This window comes from Dermacentor variabilis, chromosome 6, assembly GCF_050947875.1.
Source record: "Dermacentor variabilis isolate Ectoservices chromosome 6, ASM5094787v1, whole genome shotgun sequence".
Classification (NCBI taxonomy): Eukaryota; Metazoa; Arthropoda; class Arachnida; order Ixodida; family Ixodidae; genus Dermacentor; species Dermacentor variabilis.
This window is the reverse complement of record NC_134573.1, coordinates 171,909,922-171,932,054: the sequence shown is the minus strand read 5'-3', so window position 1 is coordinate 171,932,054 and position 22,133 is coordinate 171,909,922. Positions and strand designations below refer to the sequence as shown.

At 42.2% G+C, this 22,133-nt stretch overlaps 4 protein-coding genes across 5 annotated transcripts in view; 2 read left to right on the top strand and 2 right to left on the bottom strand.

Moving 5' to 3' along the window:
* The window catches only part of LOC142585778 (DDB1- and CUL4-associated factor 6-like), a 31,355-nt gene extending 24,303 nt beyond the window's left edge, over positions 1-7,052 (bottom strand). Inside the window, exons 1-2 of the mRNA XM_075696780.1 lie at positions 6,771-7,052; positions 6,452-6,513 (exon numbers count right to left, since the gene is read on the bottom strand). Of these exons, the coding sequence (XP_075552895.1) occupies positions 6,452-6,513; positions 6,771-6,858 (150 nt within the window). The 5' untranslated portion in view covers positions 6,859-7,052. The remainder of the gene's footprint in view (positions 1-6,451; positions 6,514-6,770) is intronic.
* A 282-nt stretch (positions 7,053-7,334) lies between these two features.
* On the top strand, positions 7,335-19,900 carry LOC142585782 (mesoderm-specific transcript protein-like). Its single transcript, XM_075696789.1, has 10 exons — positions 7,335-7,625; positions 8,261-8,418; positions 9,473-9,609; positions 10,556-10,605; positions 10,705-10,745; positions 10,814-10,881; positions 10,970-11,071; positions 11,707-11,783; positions 11,861-11,921; positions 12,340-19,900. Exons 1-10 carry the CDS (start codon positions 7,466-7,468, stop codon positions 12,503-12,505), a joined length of 1,020 nt encoding a protein of 339 aa, XP_075552904.1. The 5' UTR covers positions 7,335-7,465; the 3' UTR covers positions 12,506-19,900.
* On the bottom strand, positions 17,406-20,651 carry LOC142585780 (SET domain-containing protein 4). 2 transcript variants are annotated; one of them, XM_075696785.1, is made up of 7 exons: positions 19,723-19,997; positions 19,288-19,414; positions 18,742-19,177; positions 18,159-18,327; positions 17,919-18,009; positions 17,753-17,836; positions 17,406-17,631 (listed from the first exon to the last, which is right to left on the bottom strand). In XM_075696785.1, the coding sequence occupies exons 1-7, from the start codon at positions 19,871-19,873 to the stop codon at positions 17,421-17,423; spliced, it is 1,269 nt and encodes a 422-aa protein (XP_075552900.1). In that variant the 5' UTR covers positions 19,874-19,997; the 3' UTR covers positions 17,406-17,420. The 2 variants fall into 2 exon arrangements, with proteins under 2 accessions (XP_075552900.1, XP_075552901.1); XM_075696786.1 differs by lacking the exons at positions 19,288-19,414; positions 19,723-19,997 and adding an exon at positions 20,572-20,651.
* The window catches only part of LOC142585779 (Golgi-associated PDZ and coiled-coil motif-containing protein-like), a 30,742-nt gene continuing 28,821 nt past the window's right edge, over positions 20,213-22,133 (top strand). Inside the window, exon 1 of the mRNA XM_075696781.1 lies at positions 20,213-20,721. Coding sequence (XP_075552896.1) covers positions 20,506-20,721 — 216 coding nt within the window. The 5' untranslated portion in view covers positions 20,213-20,505. The remainder of the gene's footprint in view (positions 20,722-22,133) is intronic.

The following is a 22,133-nucleotide window of genomic DNA, read 5'->3' as shown; positions in this document are numbered from 1 at the left end:
TCTATGGCTCTGGTCGCAGATTATCTACCTTTCGCCCTTCTATGGCTCTGGTCGCAGATCATCTTGATCTGCTATCAAAATGGGGACTGCAACCAACTATTCAGAAAGCAACATGAGAAGAATTTCTGGCGGGGCAACCGGTCGTCTCTTGCATCGACCATATAAATATAAGAGCTCCAAATTTCGCCCTACAATCTGCTATCATCTAAGCCAAACTGTCAGACCATTACTTTGTTTGTTGCTCTTTAGCCCGGAAATTGAGCCCTCCAACAGCGGATCGCGGCAAAAAAGAAATATCCATCTGTGATCCCAAAATCTTCTACAGACTGGCATCGGAATACGATTGGGTAGTGTTCTTGGAAAAAGTGTCCCCGATAGACATTTATGATAAACTTGTTGAACTAGTACAAGAGTTTAAGAAAGCGGCTACTCGCGTGGTTGAAATCAGGCAGCGCAATAAAGAAAACTTGTGGATGACTTCCAAAATACTATCAGCTATAAAAGACAAAGATTTTCTCTGGGCCCAGTCGAAAAAGGCACCTGCTTCTATCCTGCTACGGTCAAAATTTAAGGTTGTGAGAAATAAAGTGAATTCAATGATTCGTCAGGCTAAACGAGTACATTTCCGTAACAAGTTTGAGAATTAAGGCTCAGATACTAGAAAAATGTGGTCTTTGATTAATAATCTAAGAGGTATCAAAAGGCGTGGCAATGATGGAAAAGATTTCGTGTCGTATTTCGGCACTGATGAAGAAAACACAGCTAATGAATTCAACAAGTTTTTCTCGCAAGTTTCGGGTAGTGCGCAACAGCATCCCTTATTTTGTACTCTTAAGAACAGCACAGTCGAATCGGCACACCTACCTTTGCTAAGTGAGGATGATTTAAGTTCAATTATTTTCGGTCTTAAACGCAATAGATCTATGGGAATAGATGGCATTTCAGTAGATGATCTGCGAACCTTATTCGACATACTTAACCCTTAAGCGCCCGCAGGGAATATATTTCCCACTTCATTCAAATGCCTATGCTTGCCAAAGGCATGTGACTTCGCTTACAATATTGTGGCGCCCTCTAGTGTAAGGTCTTGGAAACATAGCTAAAAAAAAAGAATGGTTTTTTTTGCGACCCGCTAGGTGCCACTGCACGTTTTCTGGAACTTGGCGCCTTTTTTTCGTTCCGAGTGCTCTGGCGCGCATCGATCGCCACGAGGAGATCAAATTATGGATGCTGTGTTCCCTGCTGCCAGTGAAGTAAGTAAATTATATACAATCGATATTTTGAAGTCTCCTTTAACGTATTATAGTGTTTTGGAGCCTTGTTCAAGCTGTCATGTGAGAAAAATGTGGTGTGAATCAGGCCTGTCATGTGGGAACATATTTCCCTACGGGCTTTGCACGGAAACTCAGGCCAGTTTCCCTATCTTTTCTCTGCCTCCAGATGGCCGGACATCTGACTGCAGAAGAGGCTTTAGATCTGTTTTTCTCACTTCGTGACGATGTAGACCACTCGACGGATAGTGAAGAAGATGACGATGTTGATGAGCCAGCAGCAGTTGTTACCCGATCGAAAGATCTAGACGACAGCATTGCAGCTTGCATCAACTCCTCAGATGCCAACTCGAGCAGCGATAGCGTTGCAGAACATGAAAGTGATGATGAAGATTGGGGCATGCGCTCTCTTCCGCATGAAAAAAGCATTCCGAAATTTTCGTCACTTCCGCCAGCGTCGTCAAAGCTCCCCGAGACGTGCACACCTCTGCAGATTTTCGAGGCACTGTTTGGTGAAGCTGAGGAAATTCTTGTGCGTGAAACCAACTTGTTTGCAAAACAAGAAAAGTTAAAATGGTGGAAAGACACAACAATCGAAGAGATGCGTGCATTTCTAGGTATGATAATAAAGATGGGTTTTCACAAGCTTGAGAACCGAAGGGATTACTGGTGTACCGACAGCGACCTCACCGTACCTGCGATCAATTGCATCATGCCAAGATCCCGATTTTTTATGCTTTTACGGGCTCTCCATGCTAATGACAACACAACGTCAGTGCCAAAAGGTGAGCCATGTCATGACCCATAGCACAAGATACGGCTGCTTATGACGTCAGTAATGAGCAAATTTGGAGAGTGCTACCAACCATCTTCCTGCTACTCAATTGACGAGAGCATGGTTCGTTTCAAGGGGAGGAAGTCCTTCAAGCAGTATATGCCTCTAAAACCCATCAAGCGCGGCTTCAAAGTCTGGGTGCGCGCAGATGCCACTACTGGTTTTGTGATCCAGTTTGACGTTTATACCGGAAAAGAGAGTGATGGAAGCGGCTTAGGCACTCGTGTGGTAAAGAAGTTCACTGAGGAACTGGCACAAACCGAGTGCCTTGTGGTGTTCGACAACTTCTTTTCGTCGCCAGAACTGCTCCAGAACCTCTTCGAAGAAGGTATCTATTCAGTTGCCACAGTACGACAGCAAAGGAAAGGACTTCCCGAGATTCTCAAGAACAAGAAGAAGATGAAAGAAGGGGACCACACCTTCCGTGTAAAAGGGAATGTGGCGGCCCTACAGTGGCAAGACAAGAGGCTTGTGAACATACTCACGACTACCCACAATCCCTCGCACACAGTGAATGTCTCTAAGAAAGCAAAGGATGGCACTAAAATTGACCTGCAGTGTCCTCTTGCTATAGTCGATTACATGAAATACATGCGTGGAGTAGACCGCTTTGACCAGCTGAAGGAGTACTACACGGTCAGCAGAAAGTCTCGAAAGTGGTGGATGCGTCTCTTTTATTTCATTCTTGACTGCGCTCTTGTAAACAGCTATGTGCTGTACCGTCTGTCAAATGTTGGTAGCGATGACCACGTACACTTCCTAATAAGGCTGTCAAGGCAGCTTGTCAACGGCTACACAAGCAGGAAAAGATCAGCTGCCCTTGCGCCACGACGACCTTCCATCAAAAAGCCTGAAAAAAATCTTGGCGTGCCAGATGAAACTCGCTTTGCCACCACACCCCACTTCCCAGAAGGGGCAACATCGTACAAGCGCTGCAGGTATTGCTCCACTGCCAAGAACGTCAAAAGGTCAAAGATCATCTGTTCAACGTGCAAGGTTCACCTCTGCGTTGTTCCCTGCTTCATGAAGTTTCACCATAAGTAGGACAGCCCTCATAGCCCACAGGGAAGAATATTCCCATAGCTGTGTTTCCCACCGCATACAAGCTGATGCATTCTTTTGCTTGAAGATGAATTGAGAGACTAATAAAAATTGTTTCTGAAACGTTTAGCCAATTTTTTCATAGTAGAAGCACTATGGGCTTTTAAGGGTTAAAGGTGTGTTGCTATCGCTGTTCAACAGCATTATCTCAAGTGGCATGATCCCGGCGAACATGAAAGCGGCAATTATTACCCAATTCACAAAGGTGGTGCACATAATAGGTATGAGAATTATCGTCCTATTTCAGTCTTGCCCTGTTTGACTCAAATATTAGAAAAACATCTGCTGTTTACAATGACAAGTTTCTTAGATAAGCATGAAACCCTGTCACCGTGTCAGTATGGTTTTGTACAAGGTAAAGGGACGGAAATGCTTTTGGAGGACTTTGCTGACATGTTAAATCGTTCTTTTGAATGTAACCAAGTGGTGTGTGCACTGTTTCTGGATGTCAGCAAGGCTTTTGACAGCGTTTGTCACACTGTGTTATTGTGTAAACTGTCCAGGTTAGGCTTCCGTGGAGTGTTTCTTTCGCTTTTGGAAAATTTTTTGCAGCAGAGAACGCAATACGTCTCGATTGGGCGGGCAAAGAGCGCTTCTTTGCTAATAAAAGCTGGCGTTCCTCAAGGTTCCATAATTAGTCCCCTGTTATTTAACGTCTATGTGAACGACCTTCCAAACGCCGTGCCTGTAGGCCTGTATCAGTACGCTGACGACACTGTCCTCGCATCCCAGTCGACGAACTACTCTGCCTCCCTTTCTTCTCTTCAAGCTGCAGCAACTATTGCTATGGACTGGTTCTCACGCAACCTAATCAAAGTAAACAGCTCTAAGACTCAATTTATATGCTTTCACAGCCCGATGAAGAAAGTAGACTTAAACCAGCAGCTGCTCTTGCACGGATCTGATTGTTCTCAATGTCAATGTCTACCCTTGAGCTATAAAACTACAGTAAAATACCTAGGATTATACTTTGACAGTGCTCTTTCTTGGAATGACCACTTATCTCACGTTTGTAAAAAGCTCCGAACCGTCTCCTGTGTGCCTTACAACATTAGATACTATATGCCGCTTTCAATATGCAAAGTTATTGTAAACGCTCTCGGTTGTAGCGTACTGCGTTATGACATAACAATCTATGGTCACTGTGCAGTTCGTTGGAAGAACAGGATAAATTCTCTCCTACGACTTTTGTTAAAAAATATTGGCTATGATTTAGGCCTGTGCCCCAATTCTGATGTTTTTAAGGTATTTTCGCTACCTGATTTTGATCGCCTTTTGATGGAAACTATCGTCCCGAAACATTCTTGGTTTAGTGACTATGAGATTCCGTATGTTCCCACACGGTCTCTCCGACCGAAGGAATCTTTTTGTATTCCCTGACGGTTTACAAGATATGGAAAGCGAGTAAGAGATTTTTACGTTCCCTTTTACTTCAATAGGTTGCCTCCAAGTGTTTGCTGGGCAAAAACTAAATATAACATAAAAAAGATGCTGCGATACACTACTTAGTGGGTGTACGACGTTGTACCGACATGCTCCACCACTTGTCAAATGAATCCTGTGAATTCACTGGTTACTACAGTATTTGTTGCACTGATCTGAGTATTGTCATGCTATTTTGTTTTCCTTCCTCGCTCTTTATTCTGGTGTGCTTTCTATATGCAACTTAGGTTCTGTGTCTATCTTTTGCCACTGTACTAATTTGATGTTCCATAATTTTTAATGTGCGTTCATGCCTGTGTGTATATCTGCGCGGCTCCGCTGTCTGTCAGGCTCTGCCACTCAAGCCCAATGAGGCTTTGGAAGGCCGGATGTTTGTACATTTTTTTAATACTTGGCGCAATAAAGTATTATTATTATTATTATTATTATTATTATGCTACAGGAAACACCTTAATTTTCACAGTAATACAGAAGGAATAAGCACCGTGACCAACTGGTGACGATGCCACAATGAATTGTTCGAGCAATTAAAAGTGCCATGAAATTGGCCTGCTCACTTTATGTGTCTTGCCTGCTTTCGTGCATCATAAGGTGTGAGTGAATTAAGCCGTTTTTCATTTTTCCACAGAGCAACACACCAAATTTCAAAGCATACAGCAGCTGTACAGAAGTGCTTAGCTAACATTTTTCTCGAAGACTATCGCAAGAAGATGCATTTATTAACTAGCTGGCTCTAGCAGCATGGCCACATGCATGATTGGACACAAGTGTGTGATTCAAGTAGTTCAACTTGAATCACACACTTGCTCTGAGCAATGATGCAGTAATTACAATGTGTGGACATTGAAAGTATGCTCTTGTGAACGAATTCTCTATGATTAAAAAATGACAGGAATTTGATATACGGTATGTAAAGTGTCAATTTATTTTTTGTTCACTGCATCTGCACTGCATTGGTATATACCAGATAGGACCGGCCAGTAGCAACTTCAATAATACATTACATTGCCATTATCATAACAAGAGCTGGAACGTGGTAACAATTGCAACTTGTATATTGTATATTGTATGTATGTATATGTTGTATATATATGTATTGTATGTTGTATGTATTAGTATGTATGTATGTATGTATGTATGTATGTATGTATGTATGTATGTATGTATGTATGTATGTATGTATGTATGTATGTATGTATGTATGTATGTATGTATGTATGTTGTATTGCAACACATATTGTATCACACACTTGCATTACGCACATGTAAATACAGCACCAGAACAAATTTGAGATGCGAGCCATATGGAGAATGTACCAGCAATAACAATTTCATGTAACCAACACTAATATTTATGTCACGAAATATATAAATGCGCGTCACCTTATACGTGCAGACATATTCAGTATAGACAGGTGACTGCAGTCTCAAATACAATACAGCATATGCAACGAGACATTTCAGTCATAATATATACGTGTTACACGTAATTAAGTAGTCTGCACCCTTGCCGACATGTGCACCTTATGAGTACGAGCTTTATGCAAGGTCCAACGTAAACAGTTTAAGTGCTACTGTGTGCACCCATAGTTTAATGGCACCATCGTGATGTAAAAGAGCCTGCTCAGCACCAGTAGATCTGTATAGAGCTAGCAGATCGTAGGCACGCGCAATATGTAAAGCGAATAATGTCACATGCAGCGCAGAAGCATACAGTTGCGTGTTGCGTACTACAATCATTTCGCAACAGCGAAATAAAACTAGAAGAGAGCCAACAAAAGGATATGCGCGTCGCACTTACACAGCCGTTGTGCACAGGAAGTTTGACTTCAAGGCGCAGTTTTTGTACGAAGGACAAGCTGCCTGAAAAATGATGAAAGAACAGAGATGAAGCGAAATAGTTAGTAAATAATAACAGACAAGCGCGTCTCACAGTAACAAGCGCGTCTGGACGGCGGCACCTAGATGGTGTAAATTATTGGGCGAGGTTTATTTTTAGAGACTTCAGCGCCTTGACGCGCACATCCGTGCGGTATGCTTGCGGCCTCCAAAGGCTCTGTCACAACAACACTAGAGCATATCAGGTCGGCAACACCGAAATAAACGCAGGTCGCACGCACCTTTCGCGGCATCAAATAGTTGGTACGGCGTCGAGTAACCGTAGTGGAATCCTTCGGTTTTCCAAAATAGGCCTTTCCTATTGAACATCACGATGCGTACAACCGTTACCTCTGTCTAGAAACGATCATTTCACTTTGACAATTACCACAGCGTGCGTGAAGCAGTCCTGTGACGCGCGGCTATGATATCAACAAACAGATCATCGCCTCTTCGTTTCACCCAACTCCACCGACCAGTTTCTGCTTTGGATGGCCACGGCCGCAACAGCACCAAGCGCTGAGTGGGCCAAGTGATCAGCGCGCAGCTTGAGCAGCACAAGCTACAAATTGGTGACGCTAGCCTCACGTAGAAGCTAAAATATAGTCACAATTGGTCATGAGACGTTAACTGCGTCGTTATGAATTGCTGCAACGAAAGTCTCTGGACGCCGTTTGGTGAACGTGCTGCTCTAAATAACCATCGCACGAATAAATGACAATTTCGATTTCGGTTTCGCTAGTGCGGGGTTTTTGTGGTTGCTGGCCGTCTCTCGGCGTTATTGAGAAGCTCCTGCGCACGTGCTGTCATCTATCGTTAATAACAGAAAAAAATAGACGCATCTTTAGTTTTGGAAAAGTGGGCGCGCTGCTTCCGTGAAAATTTGGCCGGCAGAAAGTTTTGTTGCGCTAATGAACCTAAAGCTGGCGGCTTTACTATGAATACGCTTGTCAGCATTTTGATTGCTGCCTGCGCTGCGGCTTTTGCCATTTTTCACACTTATCCCGCTCCGCCGAAGTCACCGCTACTTTACCAGTGGGAAAAAGAAGACGGTGGTTCGTACTTCAAGTTTCAGGACTACGACATATTTTTTAAAGGTAAGTTTCATTGACATTTTGTTTTGTGCTGGCAAATGCACCAGCTTTTCTATGGCGTCTGTAACCGCACCCAAAGCAACCGCGAAGGACATGTTCTCACTTCGAGCTTGTTTGAGTGAATTGCTTTTCACCGCAACGAACTCTGCACACTCTGTGCTGGTTCGTTGTTTATCCAGCCGTGAAATGTGCAAGGAAAAAAGAAATGGTCGAGTGCAAGTAGACTGACGTAAACGCTTCGGGAAGTCTCCCTAAATTTTAGCAGCGTCTATAAACTCTGGGACCGCCGGAGTTTGCTTCATCGTCGAAAGCTGTTATTAGTAAACGACGAGAAGATTTCACTTTTTACCTTGCACAAGATAGACCGGCGAGTTTCGTTTCTACATTGAAAGGTATCTGTATAGCGCTACAAAAGACACAAGAAGAATAAACGAAGACAAGCGCTTTTCTTCATCTTCGTTTCTTCTTCTTGTGTCTGTTTTGTTTCGCTATACAGATACCTTTCAATGATGACCGACCGACAAGCCCATATCGCCACCTTCGTTTCTACAGTCAGCCTTTTATTTTTTTTCTATCTTCAAGTTTCGGCATCCGCTGAAAATATTACTTGTGTATGCGTGCCAACTTCTCTGTTGCAGATGTCAAGGGCAATGCAGAAAACAAGGACGTGCTACTGTGTCTCCATGGCTTTCCAACTTCTAGCTTTGACTACTACTTGGTCCTGCCATCACTGCGAAAAATATTTGGCAGAATTGTGCTGTTTGATTTTCTGGGGTTAGGCTACAGTGATAAGCCAGTAAGTATGTAGCCTCCACTGGAACACGATTCTGTAAAGGAGCACATATGTTAGCGGTCCGATTAATTATATAGATGAACATTTTTGTTTGACTGCCTCGCTGTGCATACATACAGCATGTCAAAGTTCATTTAGTAGTGGACGCTATTGCCCAATGAAATGTTAGAATTAAGGAGTACTTTTATATATAGCGCTGTAGCATTATATTGTTACGCATGAAGGAAATGAAAATTGGTGAACGTGCTTGCGGTCCCGAGTGGGGGAACGAAGAAGAGAACGATGCTGAGTTGATCAACCAGCTGGCCGCTCTTGCGCTCACCTTCCCCCACTCGGGACCGCAAGCATGTTCACCGTAACAATATATACTGCCTTTATTTACACAAGTGAAATAAGAAAAAAATGACTTTCTTTCTGTGCACTAATTGTTATGCACACACATAAGTAATACTCAGAATTGGAGTTCTATTCAAGCCACTAAGAAGTTGTTAGCTTCAGATAACCTTTGCAGTGTGTGCTGTAACCTTTGCAATGTGTGTGTGCACTGCAACAGCAAAATTAGGATTGCATACCTGTGTGTTTTATACGTAATAGAAAAAAATGGCAAGAAGGCTAATTGTTTGCCTCAAAGACCTAGTCACTGTATAAAGCAGTCTCTATAATTTCCCAAGTTGGCTTACCATAAGTGTTATCCATGCTTGCTACAGGTTCTGTAAAAATAGTGGCCTCTATAGCATAATCTCCATGTTCAGGTGGCCCAGCAAACATGCACTTTATTGCAATTCTAAAATCTCAGAAGATAGACAGGAACTTGGTTGAAAATATTCAGAAATGCTCAAAGGTGATAACCAGTATTATTGAAAAAAGATGAATATGTGAAGGTAGTCCATAACTGGTAGAAGTTGTGCTTTGTTCCTGGTAATTTGTGAGAGCTGTAATTTACCACAAATGGCCATCAGAGAAAATTCTTAATTTAGCAAGCCACTTTTCATGAAGCCGCAGCATGTACTTGCTGATTTCAGAGGTTTCGCACATGGCATGTCCTTGTTTGTTCTAGAGGTTTCACACTTACTCCATCTTTGAACAAGCCAACATTACTGAAGCCCTCATGAAGAAATTGGGCTTGCGCAGCGTTCATGTCCTAGCTCATGATATCGGAGACACAGTGGCCCAGGAACTTCTTGCTAGGCAACAGTAAGTTAGTTATTGCTTCTCAAGTTCTGAACAGTGCTACCAAAAATTTTGCACTGCATTTTGCGAGCGCGCAGGCGTTTTGTGACTGCGCCGAGGTCATTCCTACGAGCCTCAGGATATCCCTTTCCTTGTTGCACAGTCCGCAGTTATAGCCTGTTGATTTCTGTTGTAGCTTAGTTCTTTGTATTCCACTGGTTAGCAATGCTTCCGCTGGTTATATAGCTAAGCAACCTCAAGGTTTGGGCTAGTTGAGTATGGCATAATGTAACAAAGTGTTCAGCTGTTACTGTAGTCATGTTCTTCAGTCTTTTGTACTGTTGGATGTGGCAGAAATAAGAAATGTTTTTATTTCCAACGAACTTTGTTGGGGGTTTTGCTGGCAAAAAGCTGCGACGTGCAGCTTTAATGTGCCTGAAGGCCCTCACATGGCAGCAGTAATGTTCACAGGCTATATGGTCCTTATGCAGCCTGCTAAAGAAAAAAAAATTATGCAGTTCATTTTTGGTATGAAGACCAGTTATGACTGGCGTTCATACCAAAAATTTGTGAACACTATTTTGCTGTTGGAGAATCTCCTAGTATTAATTCTGACAACTCCCCCCCCCCCCTTTCTTTTTTGTTTTACTAAAATATTAACCACATGTTCGCTTAAACAAGCTGTGTGTTAAACGTACGTGCCTCATTGAAGAGACTCTTGTTTGCTGCTACAACTAAGCTCATATTCTTAGTGGAACAAGAAAATTTGAAGGCAGCGCATGGTGATATATTTGTCTCAAGTCTACTCTGAACTAGTAAGCTTGGACAAACATTGTCATTGGAACTTCATTAGGACGTCTTTTTTTTATGTGTGTATGTGTCAAAAATGGGAACTGCGCCTTTTTCCTAAGGTCAGTGTGTGCATCAATGTGCATCCCGAGTTATCATGGCATCTTCTGTTTGTTTCCAGGGAAGGTGTCCTGTCATTTGAAATTTCGACTTTGTGTATGATGAATGGTGGTATGTACTTCATGCTTGCACATGTTTCATTGTTTATAAGTGTTGGATTTATGGGGACTCGGGACACATTCTTACAACTTGCTTTATTTGCCTGTTTAGGAATTTTGCCTCAACATCATCATCCAAGATGGTCTCAATTGGTAATGTCCTTGAAAGTTTAAATAAATTACAGTGACTGACTTCCCTCAGCATCTGTTGTGCATTGCAGATCTTGAGAATGCCTGTCGTTGGTGTTGTGGCTTCAAGGTTCATGAACCACCTGGTCTTCAGAGTAGCGTAAGCTTCGGTCATGCTCATTCTCAATGTCTCGTTTTCCATAGTTGCACTGATCAAAATTTAATTTTATTTGCCTTTTCTCTAACAGACTGGCTGATGTCTTTGGCCCCAACACTAAACCAACCGCAACAGATGTCCACAATTACTGGCATTTGGCTCGGCTGAAAGATGGTTACCGGGTATTTGGCCTGTAAGTACTTGCATGGCTGACTTTGGTGCAAGTCCATTATTGGAATTCTCTGTACGCGGAACTGTGCATGTAAAGGCCGTACTGAATGTCCAGAACTTTCATAATTTGGAAGGTACACAAGTATGGATATTGTAAGCAAACTATGCTTGGTTGTTGCAAATGAAATACTATTGGTTAGCAACCATTGACATTGTTTTTTGTGCATCAGAGGAATTGGAAACAGTTTTCCAAGTGCACGCTCTTCTTTGTGGTACTATGTCAGTGCAGCAGTGACTGACACAAATTAATGCCCACTCTTGAAACTGTACGCTGAAATCTAGGGTTTGACAAGAACTAATCTGGTCAGGGATGATCATGGTACAGTTCTGCAAAAAGAAAAGAAAGAAATATGGACAGTAACCACATAAAACACTACAAGTTAAAAAGAAAGATGCTTTATCCCATATGGAATCCTTGTTTGCATTACTGGAGCCTTGTGAATAAGGCTCCCATATGGGTGTTGAAACGTCTTTTGTATTTTCTTCTAAACTTGTAGTGTTTTCATGTGGTCAGTGTCTGTTTTTTTACACGACTCTGATGAAACCTCATGCTCAAAGTTGCACATCACGTATTTGCAATTTGTGCTTTTCATTTAGGCTCCTCTCCTACATCGACGAAAGGTTCGAAAATGAAGAGAGGTGGGTTAGAGCGCTGCAAAAGTCGGCTTCCAAAGGTAACTAATTTAAAACCATACATTGAGCTGCCTGAGACAGCTCAAAAACTCCTTCATTTTTACTTTTCCTCTTGAAGTTCACATGATATATGGCCCGGCCGATCCTGTCAACAAACCACCATTTCAGGAGCACTACAGGTCAGTGCTCTCTTTCTTTCTTCCCACAACCCCGCCACTCTTTATTTTCGTCATTTCATACATCATAGAATTTTTGTTTTTGGTGTTTGCTTTTCTGAAAAAAAAATGTCTACGAATGCCTAGCACTTTTCATTATTGTTGTAATGGCACTTTGTACTCTCCACTACAATAGTAATAAACGGTAATAGTGCGCTTGTGTACAGAAAAGTCCTTGCAACAAACAACCAGTTTTATCCTGCAAGATTCATTGAAATTGTAATTAAATAGTACACAATCACTTGGCGACATTCTCCACCTACATGTGCCACAAGAATGTTGTAATGATAAGCGCAAGCGATGCAAGTTAATTCCAGAGTTCTTATTCCAGAGCTTTGATGTTTGCACTTCGTAAATTTGTGTCTATGCCTTCTGCCCATAGGAAACTTGTTCCTGGCTCTAGCATCCACATTCTCCATGAACACATTGGTCACTATGTGCACCTTGAAGCTCCCAAGGAAGTGGTTGCAGGCTACTTACCGTTCTTGGAGGCCCATGGTGTAAAAACAAAGACCATATCTGTTGCACTCCCCGACAGGTTGCTGTAGGCCTAACCCCATTTTTATACCACTTGGGTGGCACTTTACTGTACTGATCCTCTTTTATTCACTTCTTCATAGGCTCAGAACAGTATGAATATTTCATTGTAATCTCATAACAATGCCTTCAGCAAGAACTTACTGTGATAGTCTCTCCACTATGCCTTAAGCTGACCACCGTGCCTGGTCATGTTATCTTAAACACTGGTTGAAAAAGAAGTCAAAAGAAAATGTGATTACTAAAGTATGTCAATAACTTTCAACTTTTTTTTATCTTATTACTTCATGTTATGCTTCTAAAGGGCCATCTCAAAAGCCTTTAAAGTGTGCTAACCAATGAGAAATATAACATTTCTAATTAAGTAAGCAGACTATGCAGTGAACTAGGATATTCATTTGCCATCTGATTAGTGCAAAGTGCATCATAGCTCTCCCCCTTTTCCTCTCCCCCAAATCTGCCATTATCATCATCAAAAGTTAATTATTTTCAGTTAAACTGTAAAGCCTAAACTGTAAAGGAGCTTTATCAAAAAATGTTTGTGGTGAATTTGTCAGTGCTCACAAACAAGGATTTCTTCCATTGAAAGTTTCTTACAACTTTTGAGCAAAACAATATAGACACCCAATTTTTTCTGCAAAAATGTTGAATGTGTGAGGGTGCTTAAAATGTCTAAAATAGGCAAGCTTTATTTTTTTGGATGCTTTGGTGACATACCTTAACATAAATCCATGTGCTCTGGATGGCATTACATGACTAGGTAAACTGTTGCATGACGGAGCTGTTGATGAGAAATCTGCATTCAATGTTATGTTTGTTTTTGTTGAGATTAACACAAAGGGGCCTTAACAAGTACTGCCTGAAAGCTAGTATGCCTTCACTCACACACATATGCAGCAATCCACTAAGTATGAACAACTGCCAGCCACCCAGTCACTCACTCACTACACAGCATCTGGGCGACACATACTTGAGGAATGAGTGTGGTGACAGACCATTTTAATTTTGGCTAATGAAAACCACTGTTTTGAAGACGCATACATGCTCATATACAAGATTCTTGTGGGCTCAAATGCACATTTTCTTATTTCCTTATGCACTTACTATAAGTTCAATTTACTCGCATGAGACCATCTTAGACTTGTGTGGCTGCCTTGCTCATAGGCCGTGCCACCATGTGTTAGTGCACTTAAGCCTGTGTATTAAGAGAAAGGCTTAAGTCATGCCATATTGATTCAAATGTGTGTGAAACACAGAAATGTTCTCAGTTTGCAATGCCTGAGCCAATATGAAAATATGTGCACTTTAAAGAAAGATTACTGTGCAAAGTGGCCCTTAGTTTTTTTTATCATTATCCTATTTTACAGATATTGATAGAAATCTGCAAACAGACTGCAGTTCTGTTGATAAGTTGTTTAAAGCAGACATATTCTCTATTATTTTAACTCTACATAATATACTTGTATCATTTGCTTCGTTTAAAAGAATACCGACATGAAAACTTTGTCTCGCCTTATTGTTTCTTTTAAACAGCTGTCGACTCTCCAATGGTAATATGAAGTCTCGAGTTGTTTAGAGTGCAACAAATAGTTAATTATATCACCTTTTAATGATAACAGTTAGAGATGCTCAAAATACAGCACAACCTTTGATGTGTCAGCACTCCTTTAAACAACAGTCTTACAAACTGGGTTATATTTTAGAGTAATGTGCAATATATCTCTCTTGAACATTTTCCTTACAGATTACTGTGCAAAGTGGCCCTCAGTTTTTTTTTTTTTTTTGTCATTATCCTTCATCTCTTCATTGTCAAGTTAAAGTTGTAAATACGATGCTGCAGTTTTGTTGAATTTTCCTCCTTTCGTAAATTTTTTCAAGAACTTTGAGGTCCTAAGCATAAATTCTGCTCCCCACAGTGATTATATTAATGCTGTTTTATATATGCCGATATAATTCAAATCAGTTCATTGATTGTCCTTGTACATCACCTTTCTTTTCATTCTACACATCCTTGCATAGGGCCAATAAAAAGCTGAATTTAAATTCAGGCAGTACCCAAGGCCTCCAGTTAAACTGCACAAAATCTGACAAAAAGAAAGTCAGTTTGCTGTATAAAGTCCCGAATTTCAACCTTGTGCTGCAACTTTACAATACATATCAACTCATGTTCTTTTTTTTTAACATTCCTTAAGTGCAAGTATATATATATATATAATATTAAGAATTCGTTGCAGCAATATCAAAGTGGCATGTTTACAGACTATTTGCCAGTATCGCTGCTGAATAATTGTGTAGTTTCTTTCAAGTACATATGGCCTGTGTTAGCTCAAATTGAGAATGAATTAATGAATGAAGCCTTTATTTTAAGGAAGGGGACGGCTCTAGGCCGCTGTTGGGAATTAGGAGGTAAAGGAATGTGGGATACGGGATTGTTGGCTGAAGCACATCTTCATCTCAGTCTTTGATCTTCCGTTTCATGCAGACTCAGGTGCATGTTCAGTTCCGCCGCTCTTGCATGGGCTGGTCGACCCCTTCTACACTACTCGAAACAAGCCACTTTGCCATATGTCGCAATGGCTTTCTGTGTTTCAGGGTTAGTTTGTATTCCAATTCCTAGTGTTCTAATGTCTCCGTGTAGTAAATGTTGAATGTTGTATTTCCCTTGTTAAAAAGCTGCACAGCTCCAAACAAGGTGTTGCAAGTCTGCTCTGCATGACTCCTGGCAATGTGTGCATTGGGTATAAGTGTTCGCAATTGTGGCTTGTCTGGGTTGGTGCCATTTCTCAAGTATGTGTGGTGTGTGTATGCAGTGTTGGCCATAACCTTATTCAAAAAAACCTTCCGTGCGAGTAAGCCCGCCCTTGTCGTCGAATACATGTACTGGTGTAGCTTCTAATAGTCTCTGTTTACTGTCTGCTTTTGTTTTAGTGCAAATGTAATGCATCAGTGCTCTGCTAGGAGAGCCTTCGGCCAATATATTTAGGTACGGATTTTGGTTCACGGGGTTTGGCAAGGAAATGGAGTGTGGGGAGCTGTACGTGTAATCAAGCCCAGCCGCTTGCACGGCAACTGCGTGAGCGGCTGCGTTTCCCCCATCCGTGCCGGTGTGCCTCGGTGTCCATAGGATTTCAACATTTGTCCCATTGTCCTGTATTCTCTTTAGCTTTTTTCTGGTGCCGTTGGCCACAGCATCATCTTTCGTAGGCACCGCTAATTCGGTCACCACTCTGTACGAGTGAGTAAGGATCCGATAATTATTTTGCACACTCTGCTCTACAATGTCTCCCATGTCAATGGGGGTGGTGTTGACTGCTCCCCATATAGCTAAGAGTTCAGCATGCAAGGTTGCACCCCCGGAAAGCTGACATGTGTGATAGCCATTGTGTTGGGGTGCAGATGTGCTAACCCAGGCCATGCTTGCTATGTCATTTGTGACTGAAGTACACAATGTACTGTGTAGTTGTTCCTTTGTTCGCAGGAAGATATGCTCAAATAAAAATAAAAAAAAATTAACTTATTGAGTTTCCTCATGCCTTAATTTCTTGACCATTATGCTCTGTAATACACTGTCAGGACAACTTCAGTTGAGTTTGTAGCTACACCTATCTAGCCTTACGGTCATGAAAAGAATAAAGAAAATTTAGACCATCTGTTACTTTAAAAAGACGGCTCCAAACAGCATGCCATGTTACTACATACGAGGGCATGTTAGAATTGGGTCAACACAGTAAACACAAGTAAGCGGCTAGATGTTCTGTGACAGGATTTACTCACATCCTTTCCTACTTTAACCATGGGACACCTCATGTGTCCATTGCAAAATTAAGCAGCTGTGGTGCTTGCACCTGTGCACTTTCTCACTGCCTCACGTGCGGCTCTGAAAACATTCAATAAACGACAACACAGAGCAGGTGCATTCAAACACAACTTAGCTGTTTAGTTCAGCACTATTTAATGCACAGCCGTCGCAGTACTTGTGAAAGTCTTGCAAAACAGTATTTCTGCTTTACTGAAGGGCAGATGGATGAGTGCAAGTTCTTCTGCAGGGTGTTCCTACTAACTTTAGCCAAGGTTTAAGCTGCAGCAAGCCAGACTAAATCTGTTATTCCTTCGTATGTGGCATGCTTGAGAGCACTGCAATCGCTGCGTACAAGTGGCCATGTCACTTGCATTTTTCTATGTTTGATAGGCTTTCTTTAGGATGCAGAAAAATATGTAAAAAGCAGGTATTGCTGGAACAGATGTTTCCAAGAATGGCCCACAACTTTCTCGTTAGAACTTTTGCCCGAAAATGTTAATAATTAAGTAATTAATTTCAGTCCTAAAGGTGCACTGACATTATATTCTTGACTATTCTTTCTTCCCCCACCCCCTTCTTTTTATTGAGTCTCAGACCATTTAAACCATCGAAAATATAGACAATCCCCAGATCACCATAAGTAATTTAATGAAGATGTTCTCGCAATTTCTGATTAAAAACTAAGAATATACTCACAATCACAAAATCAGTCAATAGCTATTGGCGAGTCCAGCTCCTTACGATGACACTGCATGCAGTACAATAATATTTGGCTCGCATGTTCACAGGTGCTTTAGTAATCGATCAACAACAGTTTCTTACTATGTTTAAAAAGTGTTTCAGGGCCGCTTTAATGCAAAAAAATGGACATTAAGAAATATCATGTCAGTACCCCTTTAACCAATCGTGCTATTAAGCAGAATACAAAAAATAGTTCGACTTGCTTCATGCAATAGCCAACAACACTCATTTAGTCGCATCCTTCTAGGGGGCTCCAGCATAATTTTAAACGGTGACTAAAGTTAGCTGAACACCCTTTACGTGGTGAAGTAGACAAACTACATCACTATGACCAGTTATTATGACCTGTGTGTTTCACACTACCACATTCACTCATGGAAGTACATTTATTTCCCATAGAGTTGTAGCTGTTTCTTGAGAATTTTCGTCTCTTCTCTGATAAATGCAGCCACTGTCTGTGAGCAGAAGTCTTTGCCTTCAGGTAGTGCAGCACCATAGTCGCACAACATGGTTTCTATTAAGGTCACCACCAATTGACACTGCTGTTCGTCGAGTTCCTCTTCTCCGGACCGAAACAGCAATTTGTTCCACTCCAACCTAGAAAGAGTACCAGACATGACAGTACGTCATAAACTGGCAAGCCACTTCGGCTTCATATATCACAAGGCTAACGAAATGTGGAGCAATCAAATCGCCTTGATATACAACTTGAGCACACCTTGATGCCTTGGGATGAGACAGTACTTGCATGACAATTCGCCCATTCCATGTCAATCCATCCGTAGTAAAGCCACAAGACTCACTGTAATGCATGCGAATTACTGTTGACAATTGGAATAAAATTTCTCTGCCCTAGCAACTAGAAAAATGCAAGAACAGAATACCTCATAGTATTTTTTGCCTCCAGAAAGGAAAGCTTTGAGGAAAAATGTGGGATTGCTTGTGCCTTCCAGGAGTGAAGCTTACATAGGTGCTCTGTAAAGGTCATTATTGTTTAAAATTGTGGTTACGCCATTACTACCTACATGGTATGCCTTTCATCACAAGCACTATATGGTGCAGGCACTGACATTTAACTTTAAGGCTATGAAGCTGAAAATACAGCCTTGGTCAAATTTTCTCACCTCTTGTGATTGCAACCACATCATTTGGATTATCGGCAAGAACAAAGCCGTACTCCAGAAACAGCTTCTTGTTGTCATGCGAGCCATAACTGATGAAAACTTGCTCATTTGGCTGGTAGTTATTATTTGTAACAATTTCAAAATAGGAGTCCACTATTGCAGTTTGCACCTACAAGAAATGAATAGAAGCAAAAGTATTAAAAGAAACGAAGCCTTGATTAAGCTCTATTGAAAGCTAAAAATTTGTTGAGAACAGCCAAAGATTGCACAATAATACCTGAAAACTTTATTATTAACATTGCAAATTGTGTAAGTTGGCAATACATTTTGAACAGCGACACTTGCAACAGGGATAAGGAAAGAACACTGGACAGTTGCCATGTCACATGTTCTTTACTCGTTTCTGTTCTACGTGATGCAGTTTAAGTTGAATAACTAAAAAATGTAACTTAATGGTGACCTATAATTTGCTAAGATGCTAGTATTTGTTATGTACAGTATGAAGGAGCTACACATAATTTTAACACTGGAACATTAAACAGTATTTGAGAAAAACGGACAGTCAGATTGAGTGCTTACTTACACTCGCCTTCCAGTGGTGGTTCAAGCAGTCCAGAAATGGAGCTAGGGCACACTTGTCGTCGTCCCAAAGGGAATGGCCTGTCTTGTGCCCACTAAAGATGCAGCGAGTGTTAACAGCAGTCCAAGCCCAAACAAACAGATGCCATGTAAAGTTCTTGGAAAGGCTAGAAAGCAGCGAGTTGCCACCAGTGCTTCCTCTTGTCAACAAAGTTCGTAACTTTAAAAAAGTGCTTCGTATCCTGGACACTTGGGTCTGTGCTTTTCGGAACAGACCGCAGGGCAGTTTGGCAAGCAATTTTTTTCCAAGGAACACAGGTGTTGTGTAGGTAGCTGGCAAGCTTTTGATGAAGAAGCGCCACTCTGAATCATGGCCTCGGAGCTTTTCGTTCATAAGGAAGAGAGTCAACACTTCAATAGGAGTAAGTTGCCCATGATTTCTGGAAAAAGAAATAAGAGTAAGTATATTTGTTGCAACCAAAGCAATTAAAACAGCCAAAATGTAAGGCTTCCTCATAAACGGTGGGAGTATACCAGCGTGCTTACCAACCTGATAACAAAATAGTGTAAGCTGCTCGACAAAGCTGTCTGAGTGGTTATTAGGAGACGAGTTGGTACCCTTAGAAACGCGTCGCCAGAAGACAGCACTTGTTGCGTTGCCAAACCTCTCCCAGTTTCTACAAGTACAAAGAAAACAAAAATGTCAGCAGAAGTTGCGACTTTGCACAAACACCTTACTGCAGCGACTTTGGCCACTTAGACCATGGATGAAGGAATAAACCGACTACTCCACCCTTCTGTCGCGCGCGCCTGTGTGTGTGTGTGTATACACGCACTGAAATTTTTACTTTTGCTGAAATTAGTGAGTCGTAAGAGCAAGGAGTACTGCATCCAACCTCCCCTGGGACAAATATGTGAAGCAGAGTAGTCAGTATGTTATCGGTTCCAATTACCTCATTGCAGTTAACGCTGCTTAAAAGCTTACCGCGGAATTCCCTGAGAGACAGCTGCGTGTGCAGTTCGAAACCGTTTGCAGTCATCCACTTCAAAAGATTAGCGCTCACATCTTCAGTGCGCGACATACGTTCCGCTCTTCGCCTCGTCTTCTTTCTGTGGTTACGTCCCTTCTTAGCCATTGCAGATCCTGGACATTCAATTGATAATTAATGGTTTAAAATAAGATTAATCCATACAACGCGATAAGAGAACATGCACAACTTCAGTTTCTCAGTTCAAAACAACAGTCGACATAGCATGCCGTCCATGGCATGCCGAGAATGGCGACTCCCGATTTGGGCGTTCATCGGTTTCGGTTTTTGAATGGTCACTTACGCGCACGTTGCATATCTTGTTATTTGTTCGTCGCTTTATAATTTTATTGCAGTAATCGCGCGATACAACTTATTAATGTTTTTCTGCGTCATACAGATGTGTTTCTTCGCACTGACGAATTTGAGATTAGCTAAGAATCGAGCCAAGACGAGTCTGCCGATATTCTGTTTCGCTCGCGTGCGAGGAGGGTGAGCGGAGCTCGCGTTTGTTACGTTTCCGAATATTTGCCGTGGCACTTCACCAGTTCACCCTCGGCGGGCATGTTTTGCGTTTTTGTTTCCATGACATGCTCGAGGGATACTGAAAATCCTCCCAGCCACAGGCCCTGACGGCGCGCACCGAGTGAAACGTGCATGCACTTTCCTTCGTGTTTGGTGCCTCCCAAATCGAACGCATCATCGCTGAACCGAACGTCTCGCTTTGACGTCCATTCATCATGGCTACGTCTGCCGTGGCCATGAAATGGCTGGAACTTCTGGAAAAGGAGTTTGACAGGGCCTACCTGGACTTGGACATTCTTTTGGGAGAGGTGGACGAGGAGCAGTGCGACATCACGTACGAAGCCCGGCGGAGGATGTCTGCCCTCAGCAGCGCCTTCGCCCAGCTGTGTCACAAGGCTCAGACTGTGTTCGAAACCAACGAGAAACTGGAGGTCAGTGAACGCTACCGTTTCATTACATTTCTTCATTTCAGTCGAAGTAGAAGTTCTGATACGGAGCTGTCCGATTGCTGTCGTGGGTATTCCTCACCGTATTTATCGAGGGTTTCTCGAGGTACATTTGTTTCTTGTTAATCTCAAGCGTGGGTGTAAGTTGCGGCAGAACCGGTGACGATGTGGTAGGTCGGTAACAAGACATGCCTGCGACTTTGCTGGGTCCGGTGAGGCTAATTTCGGAGCGAGAGAGTTACCCGACATATGCTGGGCTTTCGTTCTAACGCTTAGTTTTTGTAGGAGAAGGCGCACATTAAGAATTCGAACAAATGTAGAGCAGTTTTGTATAGAATGCTCATTTTTCAGCGCATAAATATATGGTTGACGTAAGCTACTTTATTACTAGTGCTAAGCTGGCCCATGTTCATGCACTACCCAAGAACACGAGTCATTTATGTGCACAGGGTAGCATCTGTGTACATAAACACATATACGTCGAGCTAGAGTTCAGTTACGAGTCGGTCATTCGACCGGCTGTATTATCTAGCCCTATAATTGATTGTAGGAGACAGGTGTCACAGCAGCAGCCAGGCCGCATTTGTGTCCTAGCGTCGAAGTGACATTTTACGTTGAGCGAGCAGATGCGTGCGGCGCCGTAACATCTCGACACATTTTCATATGCAAAAGTGTTTGTTTCTTTACTTCCGGGTGGAAACCGTGCCACTTGCGCTCGCTCCGTCTGGCTTTCGTTTTAATTTTCTTCCTTCTAATGAGAATCACAATTTTTAAAGCGCTCAATGCAAATTATTATTATTATTATTATTATTATTATTATTATTATTATTATTATTATTATTATTATTTGAAATCATGACCCGACTCTCTCAGTGGAATATGCCTCTCCGTCACAGCCGCCTTCACACCGTGCGTCCTAGGCTGCAGCCGGTCCCTATAATATTCTAGGGACCATAATGCAGCAGAGCACGCGGGCAGGCAGGGACGGTGACGAAGGGCGAGTAGGCCACGATTTCTGGTATCCGTGAGCAGGCAGCCGAGCTGTCAAATTTTTGGAAGATGCTTCGCGATGTCACTTCTGATAATTGCCGTGGAGTTCGAATTATCACGTCAGTAGAGTTGCTATAGAGAGAGGAGCAATGGGGCGCAGTTTTCCTCAAGTAGTCTACTTGCGCGCTTAGCAGCCGAACTATTGTGCAGGGGCACCCCTGAAACTGCCCATTCCGAGTTTCGGGAGAGCTCCTGGCTCTCCCTGTATTCGTAGTGCCAGACGTGCCTTGCCACAGGGCACGGCGACGGGTATTGCGGAGTGGCTTCAAAACTGTTTTGGCATAGACCGCGCTAACTTCGAGGCCGTCCTTCGCTCATCGCCGATAAGCCATGGCTAGTCTGACAGT